At 35.4% G+C, this 24,081-nt stretch overlaps 1 protein-coding gene across 1 annotated transcript in view; it reads left to right on the top strand.

Moving 5' to 3' along the window:
* Positions 1-2,344: 2,344 nt before the first annotated feature.
* The window catches only part of LOC142356325 (uncharacterized), a 62,743-nt gene continuing 41,006 nt past the window's right edge, over positions 2,345-24,081 (top strand). Inside the window, exons 1-5 of the mRNA XM_075408260.1 lie at positions 2,345-2,604; positions 2,675-2,862; positions 5,323-5,599; positions 17,804-17,968; positions 18,314-18,563. Coding sequence (XP_075264375.1) covers positions 2,578-2,604; positions 2,675-2,862; positions 5,323-5,599; positions 17,804-17,968; positions 18,314-18,563 — 907 coding nt within the window. The 5' untranslated portion in view covers positions 2,345-2,577. The remainder of the gene's footprint in view (positions 2,605-2,674; positions 2,863-5,322; positions 5,600-17,803; positions 17,969-18,313; positions 18,564-24,081) is intronic.

Genomic DNA, 24,081 nt, shown 5'->3' with positions numbered 1-24,081 from the left:
TATAAAACTCGATTGCTAAACTAGCAATACGCATAGCTACGTCTCATTTGACTTTGTTCTTCCGTATAATTCATGTCGGTTAATAGCTCCTGATAAATGCCCCGGTGCACGACCAATAGGAATTGGTGAAGTCCTCAGGCGACTTACTGGAAAATCTGTTGTCAAATGTATTGAAACCTGAAACAAACATTACTTTATTAAGTGGTGATCAGAAACTTGGTATTGGTTGCGGCATATTAATCAAACATGCGATTCATTCATTGTGAGATGCTTTTAAAAACACAGATACGGAGGCAATCCTGCTTATCAACGCAAAAAAAATCTTTCAATCGTCTCAACCGTGATCTTGCCTTATGAAACATTGAGAAATCATGCTCTTTTCTCTATCATTCTATACATAATTAACATCGTGAATCTTCAAATTTGTTTATTATCGAAAAAACAATATTCTGTCTGGAAGATTGAACCCAAGAGGATGTATTGAATTGCCATTGTGCCCCTAATTGAATTGAGTTTAAAAGTGCTATGCGGACTATGGCAGCGCTGTCGACTCTCAATCTGTTGGCTCCAACAATGTCAGAAAACTTGAGAGATAACTTGAAAATGTGTAACCTTTGGACACACTCAAGAAACACGGTCCTGCTTTCGGTAACCATCCTACCAAATGTCACATTATTACAAGAACGTCTGTTTGAAAAAGCACAGCGGATTTTTGTCCACAACCAAGTGGAAATAATTGGCGGTTGTAGGGTACTTGGTAGTGTTAGAGGTTCTGATAATGCAGAAAAGAAATTTGTGGAAAAATCAAATAAGCAGCAGAAATCGTCCTTAAAAAAGCTGGTGATCATGCTTATGTTTCACCTCAAAGTGTTCATAACTCGTTCATTTCGTCGGTTCAGCGTAAGTTGACCTTCTTAGCTCGTAAAGCACCTAATATTGAAGACCTGTTATAAGAATGTGAGAAATCAAACCTGAACACCATTTTAAGAAAATTAACAATCAGTTCATTTGTCAAGTCCCTCATCCCTATCTCTGCTCGAAGGCGAACTAAAGCAACATCAAATCATACATGAAGTAACAAAGTAGAAAGAGCTTGGTATCAATTCAAAAAGGACGAGAATTAAAGCGAATTGAATAAGAACGAGATTTGCTCACTTGACTTAGCTAGTGAAATTGGACCATCAATCCGGTTGAGCGCTATGCCTCTGAAGCGACATCACTTTGACCTAACAAAAAGCGAGTTTCGTGATGGCATTGCTTTTCGGTATGGCTGAGACCCAGTGAAGATGCCATCACTATGCGCATGCAATGAAAACTTCACTGCGTTACAGGCCCTCCAGTGTCCGGAAGGAGGATACACGCACATAAGACATAATGAACTTTGCGATTCCTTTGCGAACTTGTTATGTGATGTCTGTCATGATGTCGAGATCGAACATCATCTTCAGGCGTCAAAATGGGAAACCTGTGCTCTTTAATAAACGACAACTGATGATGATGCAAGATTAGAAATCAAGGCCAACGGACTTTGGGAATTGAGGTTTAACAAAACCTATTTTGATGTGAAAATTTTTGACCCGCTGGCGAAAAGTTGCCCTGAAAGCAGTAGCGAAGCCTGCAAGTACCATGAATCTATTAAAAAGAACGAATATGATTAAAGAATAACTGAGGTTGAGAAAGCAACATTTTATCCGCTTGTCTTCGCATGCACTGGTGGAGCTGGCCCATCAGCTTCGAAAGCGCTGAAACAACTGACATCAAAGCTCTGCGCTAAAAGAGGACAGCTACGCTGATATCATATCGTATCTAAGGACAAAAATCAGCTTTGCTCTCCCAAGGTGTTCCGTCTTCTGCATTCGTGGGTCAAGGACGCTTAGGCGGCGCAAATTTGTCGATGCTTCAATGGGAGCTATGGTTGAAGAAAGGATGCTGTTAGTTTGACTCATCTACTTTCATTAGTTGTTTGTATCTATGTTTGTCTATATTATCATTTTATTGATAGGTTTAAACAATACGAAATGCTTTATGAAGACGTTATGCTGGGAGCGCCCAGGACCAGCCAATATTCACCCAGTGTTGGGAGGGGCATTTCTTAATTTACGTTTTTTCCCGTTTTACAACTGCGTCTTACACATTATAGCACCCCCATTAAATTATAGCCCCCATGGATCTATTCTGTTTCGGCCCCCAGTTACAAATTATACGTTGTTATATAGCACGTTGCTATATGTAAGAAAATAGCACGTGCGCTTGGGGGGGGGGGTAAAAATATAAGTCCACTAAGCCGGGGGGGGGATATGGAGAAACAGAAAAGATCCGCCCCCATTAATGCATGTTTACCGTCATTGGGAAGAGGGGGGAGGGGCTATGCGTGTCTCTCTTCGTTAGTTTTCATCCTCTTAAGTCGCGTGTTGCGTTCGTCGTTGCGATTCTATATTCCATGAGGTGGGTGGTCATGAGGTCTCCGATTTACAAACTACCTAAGACCAGGCAATATAACTAGTGTTGTGTAAGGTTTTATAATTTTTTTCAGACTGAGTTGCAAAGCTAGTATGTATATAATCAGTAGTTCACAGAATGGCTAATATAGACGACCAATACCAGGTTAACTTCAATTTGTATTCTTGTCAAAAGTAATGTCCGGAAGAGACTAGGTTTTTTAATTTTTGTGTAGGATGAACAGAATGCAGATGAAGGTGAAAAAGCAGTGGAATGGTTGCTGGCAGTGGGAATGGACAAAGCAGTTGCCGAGTTTAATAGCGGAAAATTGATTGAAGGACGCTCTGTAAAACATCAATTATCATTCCTAACACCACAGCAAAGGGGCACTGTGCAGAAGCGACTAACCGTTTTAAATAATCAGTTCGTTTTTTAATTGCAAAAGGGAAACAACTTTAGTCAACTAATTTAATTGGTAGATGCTAACAACAAGTATATTATCCGTTATTGCTCGCAGCCAAAATTTGCTCCCCTACCAAAAATGCCGAAAATGCTCTAAGTGGAACGAGTTTTTGGTTCATTCGCGTGATTAAATTTTTGTTCACACGTGACTTACCTCACTCTCAAAAATGACTTCCTCACTCTTAGAAGAGATAAGGTCAAGTGAGTGTATATCATTCTAATTGAAGGTTATTTAAGAGCAGCTAATAGAAGCAGCAATAAGTTATAAAGATTCCTAATCAAAGTTTCAAAATCTCCTTTCTTAATGAAAAGACTAATTTTTTCCGTCTGTCTTTAAATCTTTTAGGCTGCAGATCTACGGAGCTATTGCGGCTATTTTCTGGCAATCTGCCAGCTATGTTTTCAATAGCCGCACAGCAATACCTGGCGCTATTATTGGCATTCTCTTAGTTTTTTTTTTACAATTCAAAGAGGCTATTGTATTGGGGCGCTGTCTTTTTTGAAGATCTGTTCACACATTTTCATGATTTTTAAAGTCAAATTAGAGTAGTGATTTTGGTCGCACCGAAACTGGAAGTGGAGAGAAAAAGCAATTGGTTTTGCGGCGTGAACATTATTCACTAGAGTTTTAGAGCAGAGTGATAAAATGGTGTTTGAACAGAAATTCGCTTTCTCGCTAGTGGTTTTTCGTTCAAATGTTGCATTTTGACATCGATTTTTACTGTTTTTTAAATTTGTTTTCTTATATTTCTCTGAATGGTTTTCCCAAGTCATAGTCCATTCTAGGTCTAGTTTTTGCTTAGTTAATGAAAATTCTTGGAATTGTACGTCAGGACTTGTCCTGCTGTTTTTTATTTCGTCAAGATTTTTGTTCTGACCATATGACGTCACAATCATGCTTTTTGTTCATTCGACCATTCTATTTAAATTGAATTGCATGCGTGACGTCATTTTGCACTCTTAGTGGAGCGAGTTTTTTGTTCATTTGCGTGATTAAGTTTATGGTCACACTTGACTTACCTCTCTCTAATATGACCTCACCTCACTCTGAAATTGACTTTTCCTTACTTTAATTCAAAGAGATAAGGTCAATTGAGTGTGTGTCACTCTAATTGAAGGTTATTTGAGAGCATCTAATAGAAGCAGCAGTAAGTTATACATATTCATAATGAAAAATAACATATTAGCATTTAACATAAGAAACTTATTTTCGTCTGGTTTTTACTATCTGTTTGAGACTGCAGATCTACGAAGCTTGTTTGAGACTGCATATCTACAAAGCTATTGAAGCTATTTTATGGCAATCTGCCCGCTATGTTTTCACTTAATAATAATTTATCTGTGTTTCACTTATTTATTTATTTGTGAAACTGTTATGCTCACTGCAAAAAATTTGGTTAGCACTTTGTCAAGAATAGCTTGGAATTTATCAAAACTTTTGTTTTTTAATTCTTTAATATTGAAAGCCTGAGCTAGCCTGCCTTAGCGCCAGCTAGCTACTGGTCGAAAGTAGTTGGAGCGCATGTCTTCGGACATTTTTTTACTCTTTCTCAAGGTTTTTGTTAAGACACACTGCCAATCAGCTGATGTTCATTTTTCATTTTTGGGATAGGTTCCATCTAAGTGATTTTGGTTTATTTGCGTGGGTAGTTTGCGTCATGCATGAACTACCCTGCTCAAAATAACTGTTGTGTTTTGTATTTGGAGCAGTTATCTAGCTGGTGACATCGCGCTCAACTGAAGCTGTACTTAAGTTAAACAATTTCTGCTATATCAATTGCAGACATCAGCAACTAGTAGAAATACCGAAATTCTTTTCCCGTAGTTTTCTGTTCCTCAGTTTTCAGACTACGTGTGTATGAAGTGATCGGGTCTATTTTCTGGCAGTCTGTCAGGTATCATCACTTGTTTTGGTTTCTTTATGTAGTGATTATTAGTAAAAATTATGGAACTAATTCCACAAAAAAAGAAAATCTTTGACGGCAACAATTCTGCCTGGCAACTCTGATGTGATGCCATAAGTCTAGAAGTATTTGGATATTGTTCAAGAAATACTTAAAAGCAAACGGCGAATAGAAAATCCATGGAAACGCTCCAAAATGGGGGAAAAGTTGTACCTTCGAGGCGTAAATTTTTAAAGTGGGACGAGAAAATATTGTTTAAATTTTAGTAAAGTGGTATTTCATTTGTTTGCTTGTGCAACATTTTGACTTTTCTTGCTTGTTTTATATTTTTTCGACAGATTTGTCGGAAATAGATTTAAGATCTAATGTTTGGATATTTAAAATATCAGTTGATTCTCTGCTTTTTAGTGCGTTCTAGAGCGTCTGATCTAGTGAATGGGAGCTGAGTTGCAAATTGAATTAAGGCTCAGTTGTGGTAACTCTTGAATTGACTGCATGTGTTTTTGTTATATAACAGAACCCTCGGAAAGCAGAAAGGAACTGTCAAGGCTGACACGGACAGCTTACCCGGAGCTATACAGGAAACGAACACATCCAAATACGTGTTCGACTCAGGGAAAAAGCGAAGTCTTCCAACTGAGCGGATTGCCGTCCTCCGCAACTATAGGACTGACAGCGATGGGACAGGAGAACCGATTGTCGCTAGTGGTCACCAATATATCAGTGAATTTGCTTCTACTTCTCAAGGGCTTTTTGATTACTCTGCTTCATCGCCAACCTCCAATATCCAATCAGTGAGTTAATGTCTTCTTGAGTGTTTGGGAACTGTTTCAATTTTTTTGAGGTGCTGTGATTAATTGCTGTCAAACAAAAAATTGTCACGGAAATGGCTCCCATATCAAAATTCATTAAAATTATGGAAAATCTTGTTGAACGTTTAGATTTATGGAAAGTTTATTAAAACGAATCATAATGTTGTATAATTTTTATGCCTTTAGTTTTTTTATCAAAGTTAGTAATCCTCTCTTGACCTTCAATGGCTTCTGAAAAAATCAAGTATTATTTTTTCAATTAAGTAATTTAAGCTAGCTAAAAGCAAACAGCTTGTGTTCATCAAAATATAGTTTTCTAAATCTTTCACTTGTTTTGCTTCACTTTTACAATGATTTACGCTTGGGAAATTATGTTAAGGTTCATTGGCACACAATATGGGCACAACTCGGAACATATCAGCTCTTCAGTTTTTCGTCGCTGGAGAATTCTAAGTTGTTTTAAAAGGTGTTTCTTTACCACGATTTCAAAACAAGTGATACAAGAAGAGTCTTGGGAATTTAAAGTTGTTTGAAATTGTACTACTTTTCAAGTGCTTGGCTATTGTTCTGCAGTGGTTTTGTTTTAATGCATTAGGCATTTTCCTTGTAGTCGAACAAAAACATATTTCCAAGGAAGAAGAATTTTTTAGCATTTTTTTTCAGCTAATTTTCCTTTTGTTGTTCTCAACTGGCTGCTGTAATTGTGACAAGGTGGTTGTAAATTGTTAGAATTGCAGTTATTGGATAGTGAATTTCTCGAAATTATTTGCTTTTGTTTCCCTTCTATTTTATAATATGATTTTGGGCTCAAATGGATGTATTATCTGGGTTTATGGTAAACAATAAATTGGTGTTCTTCAGTGACTCTTTTGATTTGTAGACCAGAGATTCGTAGACTTTTTTGTTACAATTTGACAGTTTTTTGTTGTGACTGCGTGTTCGAGTTCAGTCTGCCTCTTGATACGTTGCCTCGCGTTTTTGTTCACACCAACGGTAAAGATAGGCTTGTGCCTACTTTATTTAGTTTACTTATGAGGCATAAAACTAGACACTAAGTGACTTCAGTTGAGAGCTAATTTGATTTTTATCTGACTTCGACTGTGTCACAAGAGAAATTGAGGAATTTTTAAGTTTTGCTCGTTCTTTTTTTGTGATCTTGTCGCGTTTGCTAATAGAATTTTGGATTAATCTTCGGCTTTTGGCGTTTTTTTTGAAAGGTTGTTGATAATTTTTCATCGTACCTTCATTTGTCGTTTTGCTCCATTTTTCATCTAATGGAATTGATGAAATTTTCTCTATGATTTCTAGAAATGTAACATTATGTATGAAAACTGTTTAGTGAATTGTTTTATAGTTTTTATCTCTTGACGCCACTGATGTTCAAATAGGTTCTGAAATTGCAAATTTTTAAATTTTTTGCACTTCTTGCTTAGTGTTATCCGCAGAGTGCTATCTCTTTTGATCTGTTGGTTTTTACATCACTAGTTTTCTCTCAAAAGAAGTTTTAATTTTTCTGATAGTTTTGCGTATCTAGGGTGCTATGCATTGTTGACTGCCAACGTTTTTTGTTGCCGAACAAAGGATGATGCTCAGTTAATCATTTTTTTTGGTTTTTCGGATAGTAATTCAGGACCTGTGATGTTATGTTTTTAAGTTTAGTTGTCAAGATTCTTATTGTTTTCATTCTATTTTATTTCCACACTAAAATGCGTGCACAATGTCGTTTTTAACTTCTATGGCAGCGGGATCCTCCTTTCTCGTGATTAAATGTTTTTGCACACATGCGTATCTCCTTTTAATTTTTCCTCGTTAAAAGAGATCAGGTCAACAGAGAGCATGTCACTCAAATTGGAACTTTTTGAGGGCAGTTAATAAAAATGACATATCAATTTTGCATTTTCTGTTGAAATCAAATTTCGAAATTTCGTTTAAAAGAACTGAATTTTATCTTCTTTGATCTTAATTTTTTTTCTTAGTTCACTGATAACTGAGACCACTGTTTTTTGAAGCTTTTGCAGCTATTTCCTAGCAATCTGCCAGTTATGTTTACAAATTGTTTTTGACTGATTTTCCAATCACTAAACATATTTCCATAACTTAACATAGTTCGTGTTTGGCCAAAATTCATTCCTTGTGTATCGCAGGAGTACTAAAAACTTTGAGGGCAGCTTATAATAACGACACAGCAATTTTCCATACTGAGACTGCTAGTTATTGTTTGTTTTTAAAAGTAAGCTTTTTAAAACATCAATGTTACCTGATGTATGCTGAATCGATTTTTTCTAGTTAATACCTTTTTAAAGATGCATGGAGTACAAATGATCTATGACGACGAAAAGATCGCTTTCCTTAAGAAAATATCGAGTTAAAAGTTAAGTTCTCGATATCGATGTAGAATGACGAGAGCAAATTTGTTTTTGTTATGAAAGTGTTGTCCTTCATGAAGCTTGATATCTGCATCCCTTATTCTGGGTTTATTAACTGCTCTCAAACGAAATTTTTAGCAAAGATCGCTTTCCTTAAGAAAATATCGAGTTAAAAGTTAAGTTCTCGATACCGATGTAGAATGACGAGAGCAAATTTGTTTTTGTGTTATGAAAGTGTTGTCCTTCATAAAGCTTGATATCTGCATCCCTTATTCTGGGTTTATTAACTGCTCTCAAACAAAATTTTTTAGCAATTTTATTAGTCCTGTGGTGTGGTCTTTTTTATGCGATTTTTCGCGTGACCAATTTTTCGTCTGACCCATTTGACTTTTCGTCCTCAAAAACAGGATAAACAGGTAGCGCTTGGAGGGCATTAAGGGCTCTTAGCCTCTCTTCTTATTTTACTCTAAGTAAGCAATTAAATTAAACTGCTTTGGAGATATAAATTTGGGTTTTAAGGCAGGCTCTTACTCACCCAACCCCCCTCACTTCCCTCCACTGCCCCCCATTTCATCACACCGGAAGTTAAGCCAACGCTAGTAAAGCTAGCCTCCCTAATTCGTACCTAGCGCCAGCCGTTTGCGAGCAATTTGCCCAAATTTAGTCGGTTATGTTTTGTAATCTACATCTGGTCAGTTTTTGTCAATATTCGGGACAGATTCATTTAATTTTTTGATGTAATTTTTTGAAATTAACAAAGCATATGTCTTCATTGTTTTGAAAATATGAGTTCAATTTCTTTTTTGCTGTATCGATGCAGATCCTAAATTCAAAACTACTTTAGGTGAATTTGTCTTGTTCATTTACCGAGTATACAGGAGTCTTTAAAGGTCTTTCTAAGAAATGTGTTTAGTAGAAATTTGGTTTGCAGTCACTTTTCCTTCCTGTTTGTTTCATTTTACTCCTTTTATTTTATTTGCCAGTAAAATTAAACTAAATTGAACCGCCTATTGACTTATTTACATAACTTGTAGAAATTCATATCTAAAAATAATTAGGCTAAGGAATTTTTATGAGCCGAATCATATTCATGCTATATGATTTTTTACCATAGGAGTTGCAAAAAAATGTTCATTCTACTGGAGAACAGTTTATTATATAAAATGAAAGTATTTAGTTTTTTCTTTTTTTGGCAAGGTTTGATCATCCTCTCTTGACCTTAAATAGGTACTGAAAAAAATGTCTCTTTTCAATTAAGTAATTTTAGCTAGTTGAAGGGAAACAGCTCAGACATTATATTGTGCTAGACATCATTAAAAGTTAAATTTTGGTTTGAGGACCATTTTGTGCATTTGTGGTAAAAAATAATCAAATTTTTCGCTGCTTTTGTTTTGGAGTTCTAAACTTTTTGTGTAGCTTTGAAGCAGTCTTTCAGCTCAAGAGGCATTCAATGGTTCCTTTAATACGGCAATCAGAAAATCAATTTTGGAAAATAAAAAAGATGCAAAGTTTAAACTTTTGGAGAGTTTAACGGATTTAACAAAAATACAATTATTTCTTTCGTCGTAATCGTTTTATATCAATTGAAGGGTTTATATCCTTTTTGAGCTTCGTTTTTTTGGTTCAAAGAGTTTAAAGCGGCATTGGAATAGTCGGTCTCATGGGCCCTTTTTTAATGATTTTGTGAGCTGGGTGTAATTGCGAGCATCCAAAATTAAAATTAACTTTTTACGGTTTTGAAAATTAAATTTTCAAGTTTAATGGAACCAGGAGATCAAGCAAAAATTTTTATTTTGTAAAAATGTTTTGAAAAAATATTGATGGAATCATTTATGCCAGGTGACTGAAATTAAAAACTTAAAAATGTTGATTTTGAAAATGTTGAATATCAATCAACCTCTTTCAGTTTATTCAATATTTATTTGACCTCAACAGCAAGGGAAAACAATCGATTTCAGAAACATCCATTCATGTTTCCTTTTTGACTAATTTTTCTGTTGAATGCATTGTTCAATACAGTTAATGTGAATTGTTCTTGAAATCGGGTCTTATAAAAAAATTTTAACTCCTGGCATGGTCGTACCATCGTGTGCTCTAATGTTAATGTTTGATCTTTAAAGCACAATATTAGACAAGCCTGCTTGTTAAATTTTAGTGGAAGATCAAGGAAATGTCATACCCAAAACTTGTGGGGATTCACATAATGGAAAATAAATTATCCGGCAATCTGTCGGCAATGTTTATTTAGTTACTCTTCTTCATAGGTTTTTGTTGAGACCATTTGTTCATTTTACAAAATACAACAGAAAACTGTTCAGTAACTTATGGCTCTTCATCCTTTTCTGCTTCTGGTCCTCTAATATCTTTAGTTTTTGTAGATTTCGCGTGTTGGAAGGCCACAATTCAAACCTTGATTAGTTTGAATGGAGCTCGCAAAATTAATTAAGGGCATCCAAATACAGTTAAGGGTAAGTTAAAGAAACTTTGATGCCTAAAAAGGACTATGTTTGTGAAAGTTTTAGTGGCTTATGTTCATGTCGAACTAATAACTAGATACTGGATACATTTTTTAAAAAAAAATTGATCGACTATCGATCTTCGTTATCTCTAGCAACTCGTAAGCTGAACGTAGCTATGTTGCAGTGATTTGATTTTTGGACTCGGAGAGTATTTGTGTTTCAGGGTTTTTTAACCGGAAAAGCTATGCGTTCAGGCGGCGTTTTGAACCAAAAGCGAAAGTGAGTAAAATTGCTGTGTCTGCTAATTTTTTCAGATCGGCAAAAGTTTTTTGATCATGCGCTGTTTTCGTATTTTTGAAAGTTTTGACGGAATGGCGCATATAGATAACCGTCATAAGCCTTTTTTTGTCCTATTGGCGCAATTTTTTGTTTGTAATTTGATTTCTTGTGGAAATAACTGTTAGTCGATGCTGTATCAATATGCAACCCTCCGAAATTGGTACCACAGTGTTTTTGAGAGCCTAACAATGCGTTTCAGGTGTTAAAGCGAACACAGTTGTCAATTTTTTAGTTATTTTATTGCCTTTTTCATCGATATCTTAATATTCGAATCTTGAAGCGGAATATCATCAGAAATCAGTTGATATGACAACCTGCCTTTGATTTTTGCGGTTTTTAAAAGTTTATTTTTCTGAGTTTTTTGTTCCTATTTTTTTGGTTTTATATACGAGAAAGTCTTTTTTATTTACCTTCGTGGGTTTTCCATTTTGTTTTGCAATAATTGGGTTAATTTGAGTCTGCGGAATTTAATACAAAAAAGTTTTCAGTGTGTGCAATTTTCGAAGTATTTTGACTTTTTTACGGATGTATTTTTAAAGATTTTTAATAGCCGCCCTCATCTTCTCAGCCGGCTATTATAGCGCTCCTATTTTTTTACAATTCAAAGAATTTGAATTGAATTGGGGCGCTGTCTTTTTTAAGATCTGCTCACACATTTTAATGATTTTTGAAGTCAAATTGGAGTAGTGATTTTGGTCACGCCGAAACAGGAAATGGAGCGAAAAAGCGAGTGGTTTTGCGGCGTGAATTTTTTTCGCTCTAATTTTAAAGTAGAGTGAGAAAACGGTGTTTGAACAAAAATTCGGTTTCTCGGTAGTGGTTTTTTGTTCACATGCGGCTATTTCACTCTGATTTTTAATGTTTTTTCGATTTTTTGGATCGGATTTTTTTTCTTAATGGTTTTTCCAATCCATTCACAGCTCATTCTAGGCCTAGTTTTTTGTTTGAATTAAATTTTTGTTTCTCGCTAGTGGTTTTTTTGTTCACATGCGGCAGTTTGACATTGATTTTTTGTTTTTTCTTATTTTTTGATCTGATTCTTTTTTAAAATGGTTTTCTCAATTCACTCATAGTCCATTATAGGTCTAGTTTTTCTGTTTAGTCAATGAAAGTTCTTTGAAATGTACGTCAGGACTTGTCCAGCTATGTTTTTTTACTTCGTCGAATAAAAAAATGTTTCGCTTTACCTCATTTTGCCGCTTTTTCAACATTTTGCGTGATATCTTTTTGACTTCTCTAGGCTAGTTTCTCTCTTTTCTCATTCTGCTAAAAGTGATTTTGAACATCAGTTGCTCAGCAAAGCAATTTAAAAATGAACAGAGTCCTTATAAAAAATTGAAGTCAGAAGTAGAAACGGGATAAACCCATAAAGCCCAATTTTAGATGCCCGCTATTTGAACGTCGTTCCTATAAGTCTTAGTTACCATCTCTAATGCTTATTGGTATTGATAGTAGCCCCTGTATCCTCTCTCTAAGAAACCGAAGTACGTTATGTTCAACTACGAAATGCCATCAAAATAAATCGGACTTAAAAAATGTTTTTGTACAAAAATTTTTTTTTTCAATATCTTTTTTTTTCAATCCCAATCATGCTTATTGGAATCAACGGCGGCTATTTTCCGGCAATCTGCCGGGTATGTTTTAAATGTTTCAAATGTTATCATTTTTCTTATCTGTACACTGAGATGGCTATAAAGTTTTGCGAAGCAACGAACGCTAATTAATGAAAAGTATTTGTTTTGCTACTTCATTTTTTTCAATTTGATTTTTAACTTTCAAACATTAAGAAGTAGTCTTTTTGTTTCTGTTTCGTACCATATTTCCGTGTTCTCCTCATCTTGGCATGTATTATATTTCCAGCATAATCGTAAGACTTTTAATTTTGTTAAATCTGGTTTTGTCCGTTTAAAAAAATTAAAAAAATCTTGGTTGTTTTTTAGATTTGTTTTTATAATAGCCGCACAGTAATAGCTGGGGCTATTATTAGCGTTCTCTTGTTTTTTTTTTATTTTGCCGTCGGGATTTTTGATACGACCATATGACGTCACAACCACTTCAAATCTGCCTTTTGTTCATTCGTTTATGCAATTTCCTTTGAAGTGCGTGTGTGACGTCATTGTTCGCTCTTAGTTGCGAGTTTTTTTTGTTCATTCGCGTGATTAAATTTTTGGTCACACTTGACTTACCTCACTCACAAAAATGACTTCCTCACTCTGAAATTGACTTTTATTTACTTCAATTCAAAGAGATAAGGTCAAATGGGTGTGTGTCACTCTAAATGAAGGTTATTTGAGAGCAGCTATTAGAGGCAGCAAAAAGTTATACAGATTTTTAATCAAAATATAAATCAGCCTCAATGAAAACACTGATTTTTTTGGTCTGTCTTCTTTACCGTTATTTTGAGACTAGTTCTATGAAGCTTTTGCGGCTATTTTCTGGCAATCTGCCAGCTATGTTCTGCAATTGATTTCATTCAATATAATGCAGCTGTCAGAATTTGCTGGAATTCCTTATAAAAGTTCTGAATGCTTTTTTATCGTTTTCTGAGAATATCTTGGTTAGGTTTTGGTAATTTACGATTTTTGCTTTCGGTTATTGTTCTGCGCCCTTTGTCTTTAATGACTAAGTTTCGCAATAGCTTGAACTCATTTTGTCTATGGTATTTCCGACAAGAGTTAAATATATCATGGTTTTGTAATAGCTGCTATGAGAAAACACAAAGCTAACTTTTCCTCGGATTTTTAGCTGGAATTTTTTTATAGTTTTGAATGATTAATAATTTCTGCAAAATTTTTCGGGGCCTTGATTTTAGACTAAAGAAGGCCTATTTGCCTTTGCATTGTTCTGTTTCTGTTGTCTTTTTCATGACTAAATTTTTGCAAAAATTTAATCTTCTTTTTTGCCTGTGATATCGAACAAGAGAGAGACGTATATCCTATTTTTGTCTTAACTGCTGCAACTCCAAAGAAAAATGTGTTTTCTGGAGTCCTTTTTTTTGAAAAATTTAATTTACTTTCCAAGAATATTTTTTGCCTTATGCTTTCACAATGTTTTTTTTGGGTCGCTGAATTAATTGCTGATGTCTAGTTTTTCAATACTAGTATCGTGATTTATTTTTTAAACCTATCAGTATTTGACCATCATGGGCAGTTTGGCCATTTTTCAACGTTACCAAATGTTTTCAGTAGAAAATTTTGTTGCATCAAGATTTCAGTGAGTTTTTAAGTCAAATTTTGTGTGTTTTAAATCTGTGTCGTTTTTATATTGTTAGTCTGACTTGTTCCAATGATTTTAATGCTCAAATCTTTCTCGTTAATAGCCGCCTTAACTTCTCAGGCTTATCTGTTATAGCGCTTCTATTTAATTTTAAGGGATTGAATTTTATTGGGGCGCTGTCTTTTTTTAAGATCTGTTCACACATTTTCACGATTTTTTAAGTCAAATTGGAGTAGTGGTTTTGGTCACGCCGAAACAGGAAATGGAGCGAAAAAGCGAGTGGTTTTGCGGCGTGAATTTTATTTGCTCTAATTTTAAAATAGAGTGAGAAAATGGTGTTGGAACAAAATTTCGCTTTCTTGCTAGTGGTTTTTTGTTCACATGCGGCAAGTTTCACTTTGATTTTTACTGTTCCGATTTTTCGGATCGGTGATTCTTCCAATCCATTCTTTTTTCATTCTAGTCCTAGTTTTTTGTTTGAACCAAATTTCCATATTCGCTTGGGTTTTTTTTTGTTCACATGCGGCATATTGACATTGCCGGGTATGTTTTAAATGTTTCAAATGTTATCATTTTTCTTATCTGTACACTGAGATGGCTATAAAGTTTTGCGAAGCAACGAACGCTAATTAATGAAAAGTATTTGTTTTGCTACTTCATTTTTTTCAATTTGATTTTTAACTTTCAAACATTAAGAAGTAGTCTTTTTGTTTCTGTTTCGTACCATATTTCCGTGTTCTCCTCATCTTGGCATGTATTATATTTCCAGCATAATCGTAAGACTTTTAATTTTGTTAAATCTGGTTTTGTCCGTTTAAAAAAATTAAAAAAATCTTGGTTGTTTTTTAGATTTGTTTTTATAATAGCCGCACAGTAATAGCTGGGGCTATTATTAGCGTTCTCTTGGTTTTTTTTTATTTTGCCGTCGGGATTTTTGATACGACCATATGACGTCACAACCACTTCAAATCTGCCTTTTGTTCATTCGTTTATGCAATTTCCTTTGAAGTGCGTGTGTGACGTCATTGTTCGCTCTTAGTTGCGAGTTTTTTTTGTTCATTCGCGTGATTAAATTTTTGGTCACACTTGACTTACCTCACTCACAAAAATGACTTCCTCACTCTGAAATTGACTTTTATTTACTTCAATTCAAAGAGATAAGGTCAAATGGGTGTGTGTCACTCTAAATGAAGGTTATTTGAGAGCAGCTATTAGAGGCAGCAAAAAGTTATACAGATTTTTAATCAAAATATAAATCAGCCTCAATGAAAAGACTGATTTTTTTTGGTCTGTCTTCTTTACCGTTATTTTGAGACTGTAGTTCTATGAAGCTTTTGCGGCTATTTTCTGGCAATCTGCCAGCTATGTTCTGCAATTGATTTCATTCAATATAATGCAGCTGTCAGAATTTGCTGGAATTCCTTATAAAAGTTCTGAATGCTTTTTTATCGTTTTCTGAGAATATCTTGGTTAGGTTTTGGTAATTTACGATTTTTGCTTTCGGTTATTGTTCTGCGCCCTTTGTCTTTAATGACTAAGTTTCGCAATAGCTTGAACTCATTTTGTCTATGGTATTTCCGACAAGAGTTAAATATATCATGGTTTTGTAATAGCTGCTATGAGAAAACACAAAGCTAACTTTTCCTCGGATTTTTAGCTGGAATTTTTTTATAGTTTTGAATGATTAATAATTTCTGCAAAATTTTTCGGGGCCTTGATTTTAGACTAAAGAAGGCCTATTTGCCTTTGCATTGTTCTGTTTCTGTTGTCTTTTTCATGACTAAATTTTTGCAAAAATTTAATCTTCTTTTTTGCCTGTGATATCGAACAAGAGAGAGACGTATATCCTATTTTTGTCTTAACTGCTGCAACTCCAAAGAAAAATGTGTTTTCTGGAGTCCTTTTTTTTGAAAAATTTAATTTACTTTCCAAGAATATTTTTTGCCTTATGCTTTCACAATGTTTTTTTTGGGTCGCTGAATTAATTGCTGATGTCTAGTTTTTCAATACTAGTATCGTGATTTATTTTTTAAACCTATCAGTATTTGACCATCATGGGCAGTTTGGCCATTTTTCAACGTTACCAAATGTTTTCAGTAGAAAATTTTGTTGCATCAAGATTTCAGTGAGTTTTTAAGTCAAATTTTGTGTGTTTTAAATCTGTGTCGTTTTTATATTGTTAGTCTGACTTGTTCCAATGATTTTAATGCTCAAATCTTTCTCGTTAATAGCCGCCTTAACTTCTCAGGCTTATCTGTTATAGCGCTTCTATTTAATTTTAAGGGATTGAATTTTATTGGGGCGCTGTCTTTTTTTAAGATCTGTTCACACATTTTCACGATTTTTTAAGTCAAATTGGAGTAGTGGTTTTGGTCACGCCGAAACAGGAAATGGAGCGAAAAAGCGAGTGGTTTTGCGGCGTGAATTTTTTTTGCTCTAATTTTAAAATAGAGTGAGAAAATGGTGTTGGAACAAAATTTCGCTTTCTTGCTAGTGGTTTTTTGTTCACATGCGGCAAGTTTCACTTTGATTTTTACTGTTCCGATTTTTCGGATCGGTGATTCTTCCAATCCATTCTTTTTTCATTCTAGTCCTAGTTTTTTGTTTGAACCAAATTTCCATATTCGCTTGGGTTTTTTTTTGTTCACATGCGGCATATTGACATTGATTTTCTGTTTTTATTTTTTTGATCCGATTTCTTTTTTAAAAATGGTTTTCCCCAATTCACTCATAGTCCGTTCTAGGTCTAGTTTTTTGTTTAGTCAATGAAAATTGCTTGAAGTGTACGTCAGGACTTTTCCTTCTCTCATTCTGCTAAAAGTGTTTTTAGACAGCAGTTGCTCAGCAAAGCAATTCAAAATGAACAGAGTCAGTGTCATTAAACGAAATCAGAAATAGAGACGGAATAAGCCCATAAAGCCCAATTTTAAATGCCCGTTACCATCTAATGCTTATTGGTATTAATACTAACCCTTTGTGGTTTCTTTACAAAACAGAGTTTGTTCTGCTCCAAAATAACATCAAAGTAGTTTGCGCTTTAAAATTGTTTGTACAAAAATCATTTTTTCACTAGTTTTTTCTCTTCTTTCAATCCCAATCTTGGTTATGGGAATCAACGGCGGCTATTTTCCGGCAATCTGCCGGGTATGTTTTTGAATGCTGTGTAAATTTTACCCTTTATTTGATAAAATCCTATGTAAAAAGTTACTGTTTTAGACAAAGGTTAATATTTTGCTGGCAACTACTGCTTTTTTGTGAAGCTCTGACGCTTCGAATCGCTTCCGGATTTCTTCAGGATGTTTTTCTTTTCGTCGTCCGGCGGTCTTTTTCATATTTCATTGCTGTGTTGATGATCTTTTCATGGCTATTTAACTGCTCTTTTGCTACTTTTGTATGCGTTTTGTCTTTTTAAAACTAATTGGCGGTGAGTTTTAAATTGAACTGTGTGATTTCTTTTAATCAAATCAGACTTGCTCACGCGCTAAAGGATTTCATGACTTTACTAAAGTCACTTGATATCACTATAACCCCTTTCCAGATCAATATAGGACTCTTATATAATGATCAATGTCAATAATAAAGCAAGGTGACCAAAATACAATAACGAATTTATTTTTTTATACAATAACGGATTCGGGACTGTTTCGGCAATCTGCCGACTATGTTTTGTTCATATTTTGAGCCACGTGATTTTCTGGTTCTGTAAGTCTCAAATGTGCGTCCACCCAGATTTTTATTGAGGTTGTTATAAGCAAATAGCTAGAAACCACAAATAGATTTATTTGCTAATTGATAAAAACGTTTAGGCTTCTAACTTGCCATTTCCCCACGATCCGGTTAACATCTCTTCCACGCATTTGCAATCAACTCAGCGTCACCATCAAACGCATGCGCCTCCTTCATCCGAATGGACGCACACAGCAGTTACAAATGGTCACAAACACAATCACAACTTTGAAGGAGATTTTGAGGTTGGAGATGATGAGAATATCTTTGTTTTCACGTTTTTACGTTAACTACCCTCTGGAAAACAAGTGGTGTGTGTATGTGAGAAAAATCCTAAATAGCCATTTATTAGCAAATAAATAAATTAAGTTGCGAAAGAAGGAAGCAGTGCGAATTTATTGAATTCGCACGATATTAGTATGCTTATAGCCCAGAAAACGGGCAATTCTGTAAATTATTTGAGCATAGTTTGGTTACAGATTTAACAGCAAAATTATAGACTTTTCTCATGGCGAATTATATAGCTTGTTGAAAAATTTGTGGAAAAAAAATAAATTTAGTGCAAAATGGATTCTGTGAAGTATGTCTAGGCGGACGATGATTTCTTCGAGTTAATTGACGGAGACGTTGATGATGATTTTGTGGAAGAAGAGGAACAGGAAGTGCAGTCAGTTGATGAAGTGGATGCTCCTAGGCTGACACTGGCTCCTATTTTAACGACACCGGGTGATGGAGGCAGTCGCCGTGGTTCAGCAGCTCCGCTAACCTTCGCGGAACCTTTGAGTATAGACAACAGTCTGTACTCCCTCAATCAATTAGACGGAACAACAACAGGAACAGGTGCATCATATATATACATATCAGACTACCGTATTTTATGTATCGAGATATTGGATTTTTCCCATTACTGGCGGTCTCCTTTTTTTAAAATTCAAAAAATTTGAATTGTAATGGTGCGCTGTCTTTTTCCGACTCGAAGACGAGTATTGGAGCCGTGTCGTTCATTTTTTTATAGCTGTAAGTGCACTGTTTTTATAGCTGCGAAGCTGTAAGCTGAGCGTAGCTATATTGCGGTGCTCTTGGTTTTTTACAATTCAAAGAATTTGAATTGTATTGGGGCGCTGTCTTTTTTTTTAAGATCTGTTCACACATTTTCATGATTTTTGAAGTCAAATTGGAGTAGTGATTTTGGTCACGCCGAAACAGGAAAAAGAGAGAAAAAGCGAGTGGTTTTGCGGCGTAAATTTTTTTCGCTCTAATTTTAAAGTAGAGTGAGAAAACGGTGTTTGAACAAAAATTCGGTTTCTCGGTAGTGGTTTTTTGTTCACATGCGGCAATTTCACTCTGATTTTTAATGTTTTTTCGATTTTTTGAATCGGATTTTTTTCTAAATGGTTTTCCCAATCCATTCACAGCTCATCCTGGACCTAGTTTTTTATTAGAAGCAAAATTACATATCTCACTAGTGGTTTTTTGTTCTCCCTAGCAGCATTTTGACACTGATTTTCTGTTTTTTTTTGTTTAATAGCCGCACAGCGATAGCTGGGACTATTATTGGCCTTCTCTTGGTTTTTTTTGTTTCGTCGTCATGATTTTTGTTATGACCATATGACGTCACAGCCACTTTTTGTTCATTCGTTCATGCAATTTCAACTGAATTGCATGTGTGACGTCATTTTTCGCTCTTAGTGGAGCGAATTTTTTGTTCATGCGCGTGGTTAAATTTTTGGTCACACTTGACTTACCTCACTCTCAAAAATGACTTCCTCACTTTGAAATTGACTTTTATTTACTTTAATTCAAAGAGATAAGGTCAAATGGGTGTGTTTCACTCCAAATGAAGGTTATTTGAGATCAGCTAATAGAGGCAGCAAAAACTTATACAGATTTTTAATCAAAATATATCATATCAGCCTTCAATGAAAAGACGAATTTTTTGGTCTGCCTCTTTTACTGTTTTTTTGAGCCTGCAGATCTACGAAGCTATTTGGGCTATTTTCTGGCAATCTGCCAGCTATGTTTTTTTTCATCTGATTTTTTTAGAAATGGTTTTCCCAATTCACTCATTGTCCGTTCTAGCTCTAGTTGTTTGTTAAGTCAATGAAAATTCTGTGAATTGTACGTCAGGACTTGTCCTGCTATGTTTTTTTTTGTTTCGTCGTCTGACGCTCTTTTTTCGTTTTACATTTGTTCACACAGCAAAGCTGAAAAAGTCAAATTTTCTGAATGACTTCTTCCTCTCACTAACGGCATTTGCGCGCGTGACGTCATTTCTCACTCGCTCTATCGAAAGTTTTTAGGTTATTTGCGTGATTAGATTTTGATCATACGTGACTTACCTCACTCAATAAAATGACTTTTGCACTTTAAAACTTAAGTTTAATTTGAATTTGTTTAAGGTCAAATGAACTCATATGTGCAGTAAAGGTCCCTAATAAGAGGCTTCTGTGGAATGTATTTTAACAAGCTTTATTAATTTATCGCTGAATGTTTTTTAGCCTAGTTTTTTTGAGCGGCGTCGATTTTTTTTTCAATTTAGATCTGTATCTGTTTCTATCTCTATTATATGGCACGCAGGTCTATTCTTTCTGAGCTATTCCGGCAATCTGCCGGCTATGCTTATGGTTTTGTTGTCTGAAACTTTTGATTGATCTCAAACGAAGTTTGTAGCAATTATATTAGTCCTGTCGGTCTTTGTGATTTTTCGCTTGACCGATTTTTCGTCTGACGCTTTTGACTTTTCGTCCTCAAGAACGGGAAAAACAGGTAGCGCCTAGCGGACATTAAGTGCTTTTAGAGCCTTTCAGCTCTGTTTCAGCTCAAACTTTTTTGGAGACATACTAATGGTGTGAAGGGCGGCTTTAGAGGCTAAAGACAACCCCACTGTTGACCTCCCCCCACAAAACTTGCTTTTTTTTCAAGTTTTTTTGAGATTTTTTGTCGTTTTTTAGGGTTTTTCAGCCTCAAGAGCCAAGTTATCTCCTCTAGGTTTTGAAAAGAGGATACTGTATAATTTCTAGATTAAATGGATTGTCTTGTAAGATTTTAACATCACGAATTTTCGCATATTTTTGACAATTTTTGTCATTTTTTTCAGTTTTTTGACATTTGGTCATTATTCAGGGATTTTTTGAGCCTCAAGGGTCAGAAAACCTCCGTTAGGGTTTGTTAACAAGTTACTGGAAAATTTTTAAGGGTCATGGATTAGTTTTCAACTCTTTAATATCACAAGGTTTAGCAATTTTTTTTTAATTGCTCTCGAACGAAGTTTGTAGCAATTATGCGATTTTTCGCTTGACCGATTTTTCGTCTGACGCTTTTGACTTTTCGTCCTCAAAAACGGGATAAACTGGTAGCGCCCAGCGGGCAATAAGTGCTCTTAGAGCCTTTCAGCTCTGTTTCACAGCTCAAGCTGTTTTCGAGATTTATACTTATACTTATGGTGTGAAGGGCGGTTCTTAGAGGTTGAGACACCCCTCCCCCCACCCCCCCTGTTGACCCCCCTATTGCGTCCACCCCAACCGCGCTGTTGCCCCCCCCAACCCAGTGTTGCCCCTCCATCAGCACCCCCCCCCCCCCCCCCCCCCCGTTGCAAGCTACTGACAAAGCCAACCGCTCGCCGGTCGTTTGAGAGCAATTCGCCCGACGTTAGTCGGTTATGTTTATAAAACTTGCAATTTTGTGAAATTTTTTGTCAGTTTTTAGGTTTCTCTAGCCTCAAAAGCCACGGAACTTCCTCTAGGGTTTGATAATTTGTTATTGCATAGTTTATAGATGTAATGGAATGTTCTTCAAGATTTTAAGATCACGAATTTATGCATTTTCAAATATTTGCAATGTTTTGTTTTTGAATCTTTTCCGGCAGCAAAGGCCCTGGGGCCTCCTCCAAGATGGTATGGATATTTATGAGCCTATGAATTTATTTCAGGCTTTAAACAGGGATACCGGATAGTCTCTGAGAAAATGGAATGGTTCTTAAGATATTATCTTGAATTGTAGCAAGATTTGGCTAAAATTCGCATTTTTCAAAATTTTATATTATTTTTTGTCCTTTTGCTGTTTTTTTGCTGTCCAACGAAAGTCTCGGAAATTGGTTACTTGACAGTACTTTCGAGACATAAAATGGTTTTGAACTTTTTAAAGTTCGAAGTTGAAAACTTTTTTTTGCGTTTTTTGCAGTTTTTTATGATTTATTTACCAACAAGGCTAGAAAAATAGAAGTTGCAGAGTCGAATCCCATCATGGAAAATATTCCTGTCTCTCTTTCTCTCTATGTCGGTTAGGGTTTTTTTCCTTCGCTTTCTCGTTCACGTTTTATCTCTCTTTATTGATGCCGCACTTCAGCTGCTGTTTTGTGGCGTAATTTCATCATCTCTGATTCTCATTAACGGTGAGTTATAGTAGAATTTTTTTAAAAAATCATAATCGGCTTAGGAGGCACTTTTCGGGAAATAAGTGTCAATTGCTCTCAAAAGCAATTTGTGGCAAATATATGAATCCTGTTCTCTTTTATGCCATTTTTCGCTTGGCTGATTCTTCGTCTGACCCATTTGACTTTCGTATTCAGAAACGGGATAAAAATGTAGGCCCATAGGTCACTAAACCGTGGCCAGATGTTGACAAAGCCAACCGCTCGTCGGTTGTTTGAGATTAATTCGCCCGACGCTAGTCGGTTATGTTTGTTTTATCTTTCGAAAACATTCCTTCGTTTGACTTTTTCAAGCTTATTTCTTGCTTCTTGTGTGACCTAAACTGCTCGCATTTAGAAATTATGTCTGTTGCTGAAACAAATTTGATGTTAAGCCGGTGATTGGTGTTCGGACCTCTTTTTTAAAAATTTTGCAACCGAAAATGGTCTCAATAATGCACCTTCTTCGAATTAAAATTTTCAAGTTGGGCGCGATAGCTTTTTTTCCGAATCAATTCTGTATCTGCTTCTGTCTGTATTTTACGGCGGGGATTTCTTTTTTGCAGGTATTCCGGCAGTCTGTCATCTGTGTTTAATCAATTTTTCTAGTGAGTTTTGAAGCAGGAAATGAAACACGACCATATGACGTCACAGCCACTTTTTGTTCATTCGTTCATGCGGTTTCATTTGAAGCGCGTGCGTGACGTCATTTTTCTATCTTAGTTGCGCGATTTTTTTTTATCATTCGCGTGATTAAATTTTTGGTCACACGTGACTTACTTCACTCTCAAAAATGACTTTGTCTTTTTGAAATTGACTTCAGAGATAATTCAGAGATAAGGTCAAGTGAATGTGTCACTCTAAATCAATGTTATTTAAGAGCAGCTGATAGAGGCAGCAATAACTTATACAGATTCTTAATCAAAATATAGCTTCTCAGGCTTCAATGAAAAGACTTTTTGGTCTGTCGTTTTAACAGTTTTTTTGAGACCTCAGATCTACGAAGCTATTGCGGCTATTTTCTGGCAATCTGCCAGCATTTTTTTGTTTTGACTGTTCTTTGGTTACAAGCTTTGATAAGGCTGTGTTGTAATTTCACTTGATTGTTTAATTTTTATTTGGTTAACAATCTGAGTTCTATTTTTATTTAGAGGTTTTTCAGCCAATTTGCGGATTTTTTCAGCCAATTTGCGAAATAAATGCTAAATAAGAATTTTTCGCCGATTGTTTCGATAGCTACGAAGCTGTAAGCTAAGCGGAGCTGTATTGTGGTGCTCTTGGTTTTTTTTGTTTTGTCTGAAACTCTTTTTTGCTTTACATTTCCAAAACATTCTGCCGTTTGACTTTTTCACACTTACTTTTTGCTTATTGTGTGACCTAAAATTCTCGCATTCAGAAATGATGTCTGTTGCTGAAAGAAATTTAATGTTACGCCGGGTATTGGTGTTCGGACCTCTTTGTTGTCAAAACTTTTTGCACCCAAAAACGGTCTCAATGACACACCCCCTTTGAATTAAACTTTTCAAGGTGGCCGCAATAATTTTTTTTGAATCAGTTCTGTATCTGCTTCTATCTTTTTTTTACGGCAGGGAATTGTATTTCGCAGCTATTCCGGCAGTCTGTCGTCTATGTTTAAACAGTTTTTTTGGTTAGTTTTGAAGCAGGATTTGAAAGACGTTTTAAAAAATTGGAGGGGTTCGGTCGTTGAAAATATTGAATAGTGGATCGAATTTTGTTCACGTGCGGCTTTTTCTGTGCGTTTTTTTGTTTTGACTGTTTTTGGTTACAAGCTTTGATAAGGCTTTTGTAATTTCAATTGATTGTTTAATTTTTATTTGGTTAACAATCTGAGTTCTATGCTTATTTAGAGGTTTTCAGCCAATTTGATGATTTTTTGTCTGAAAGTAAGATTTTGTGCCGATTGTTTCTATAGCTACGAAGCTGTAAGCT

The sequence above is a fragment of the Convolutriloba macropyga genome, chromosome 2 (assembly GCF_964194025.1).
Source record: "Convolutriloba macropyga chromosome 2, txConMacr16.3, whole genome shotgun sequence".
Lineage (NCBI taxonomy): Eukaryota > Metazoa > Xenacoelomorpha > Acoela > Convolutidae > Convolutriloba > Convolutriloba macropyga.
The sequence above is the reverse complement of the archived record's forward strand: the minus strand, read 5'-3'. Positions and strand labels throughout refer to the sequence as shown.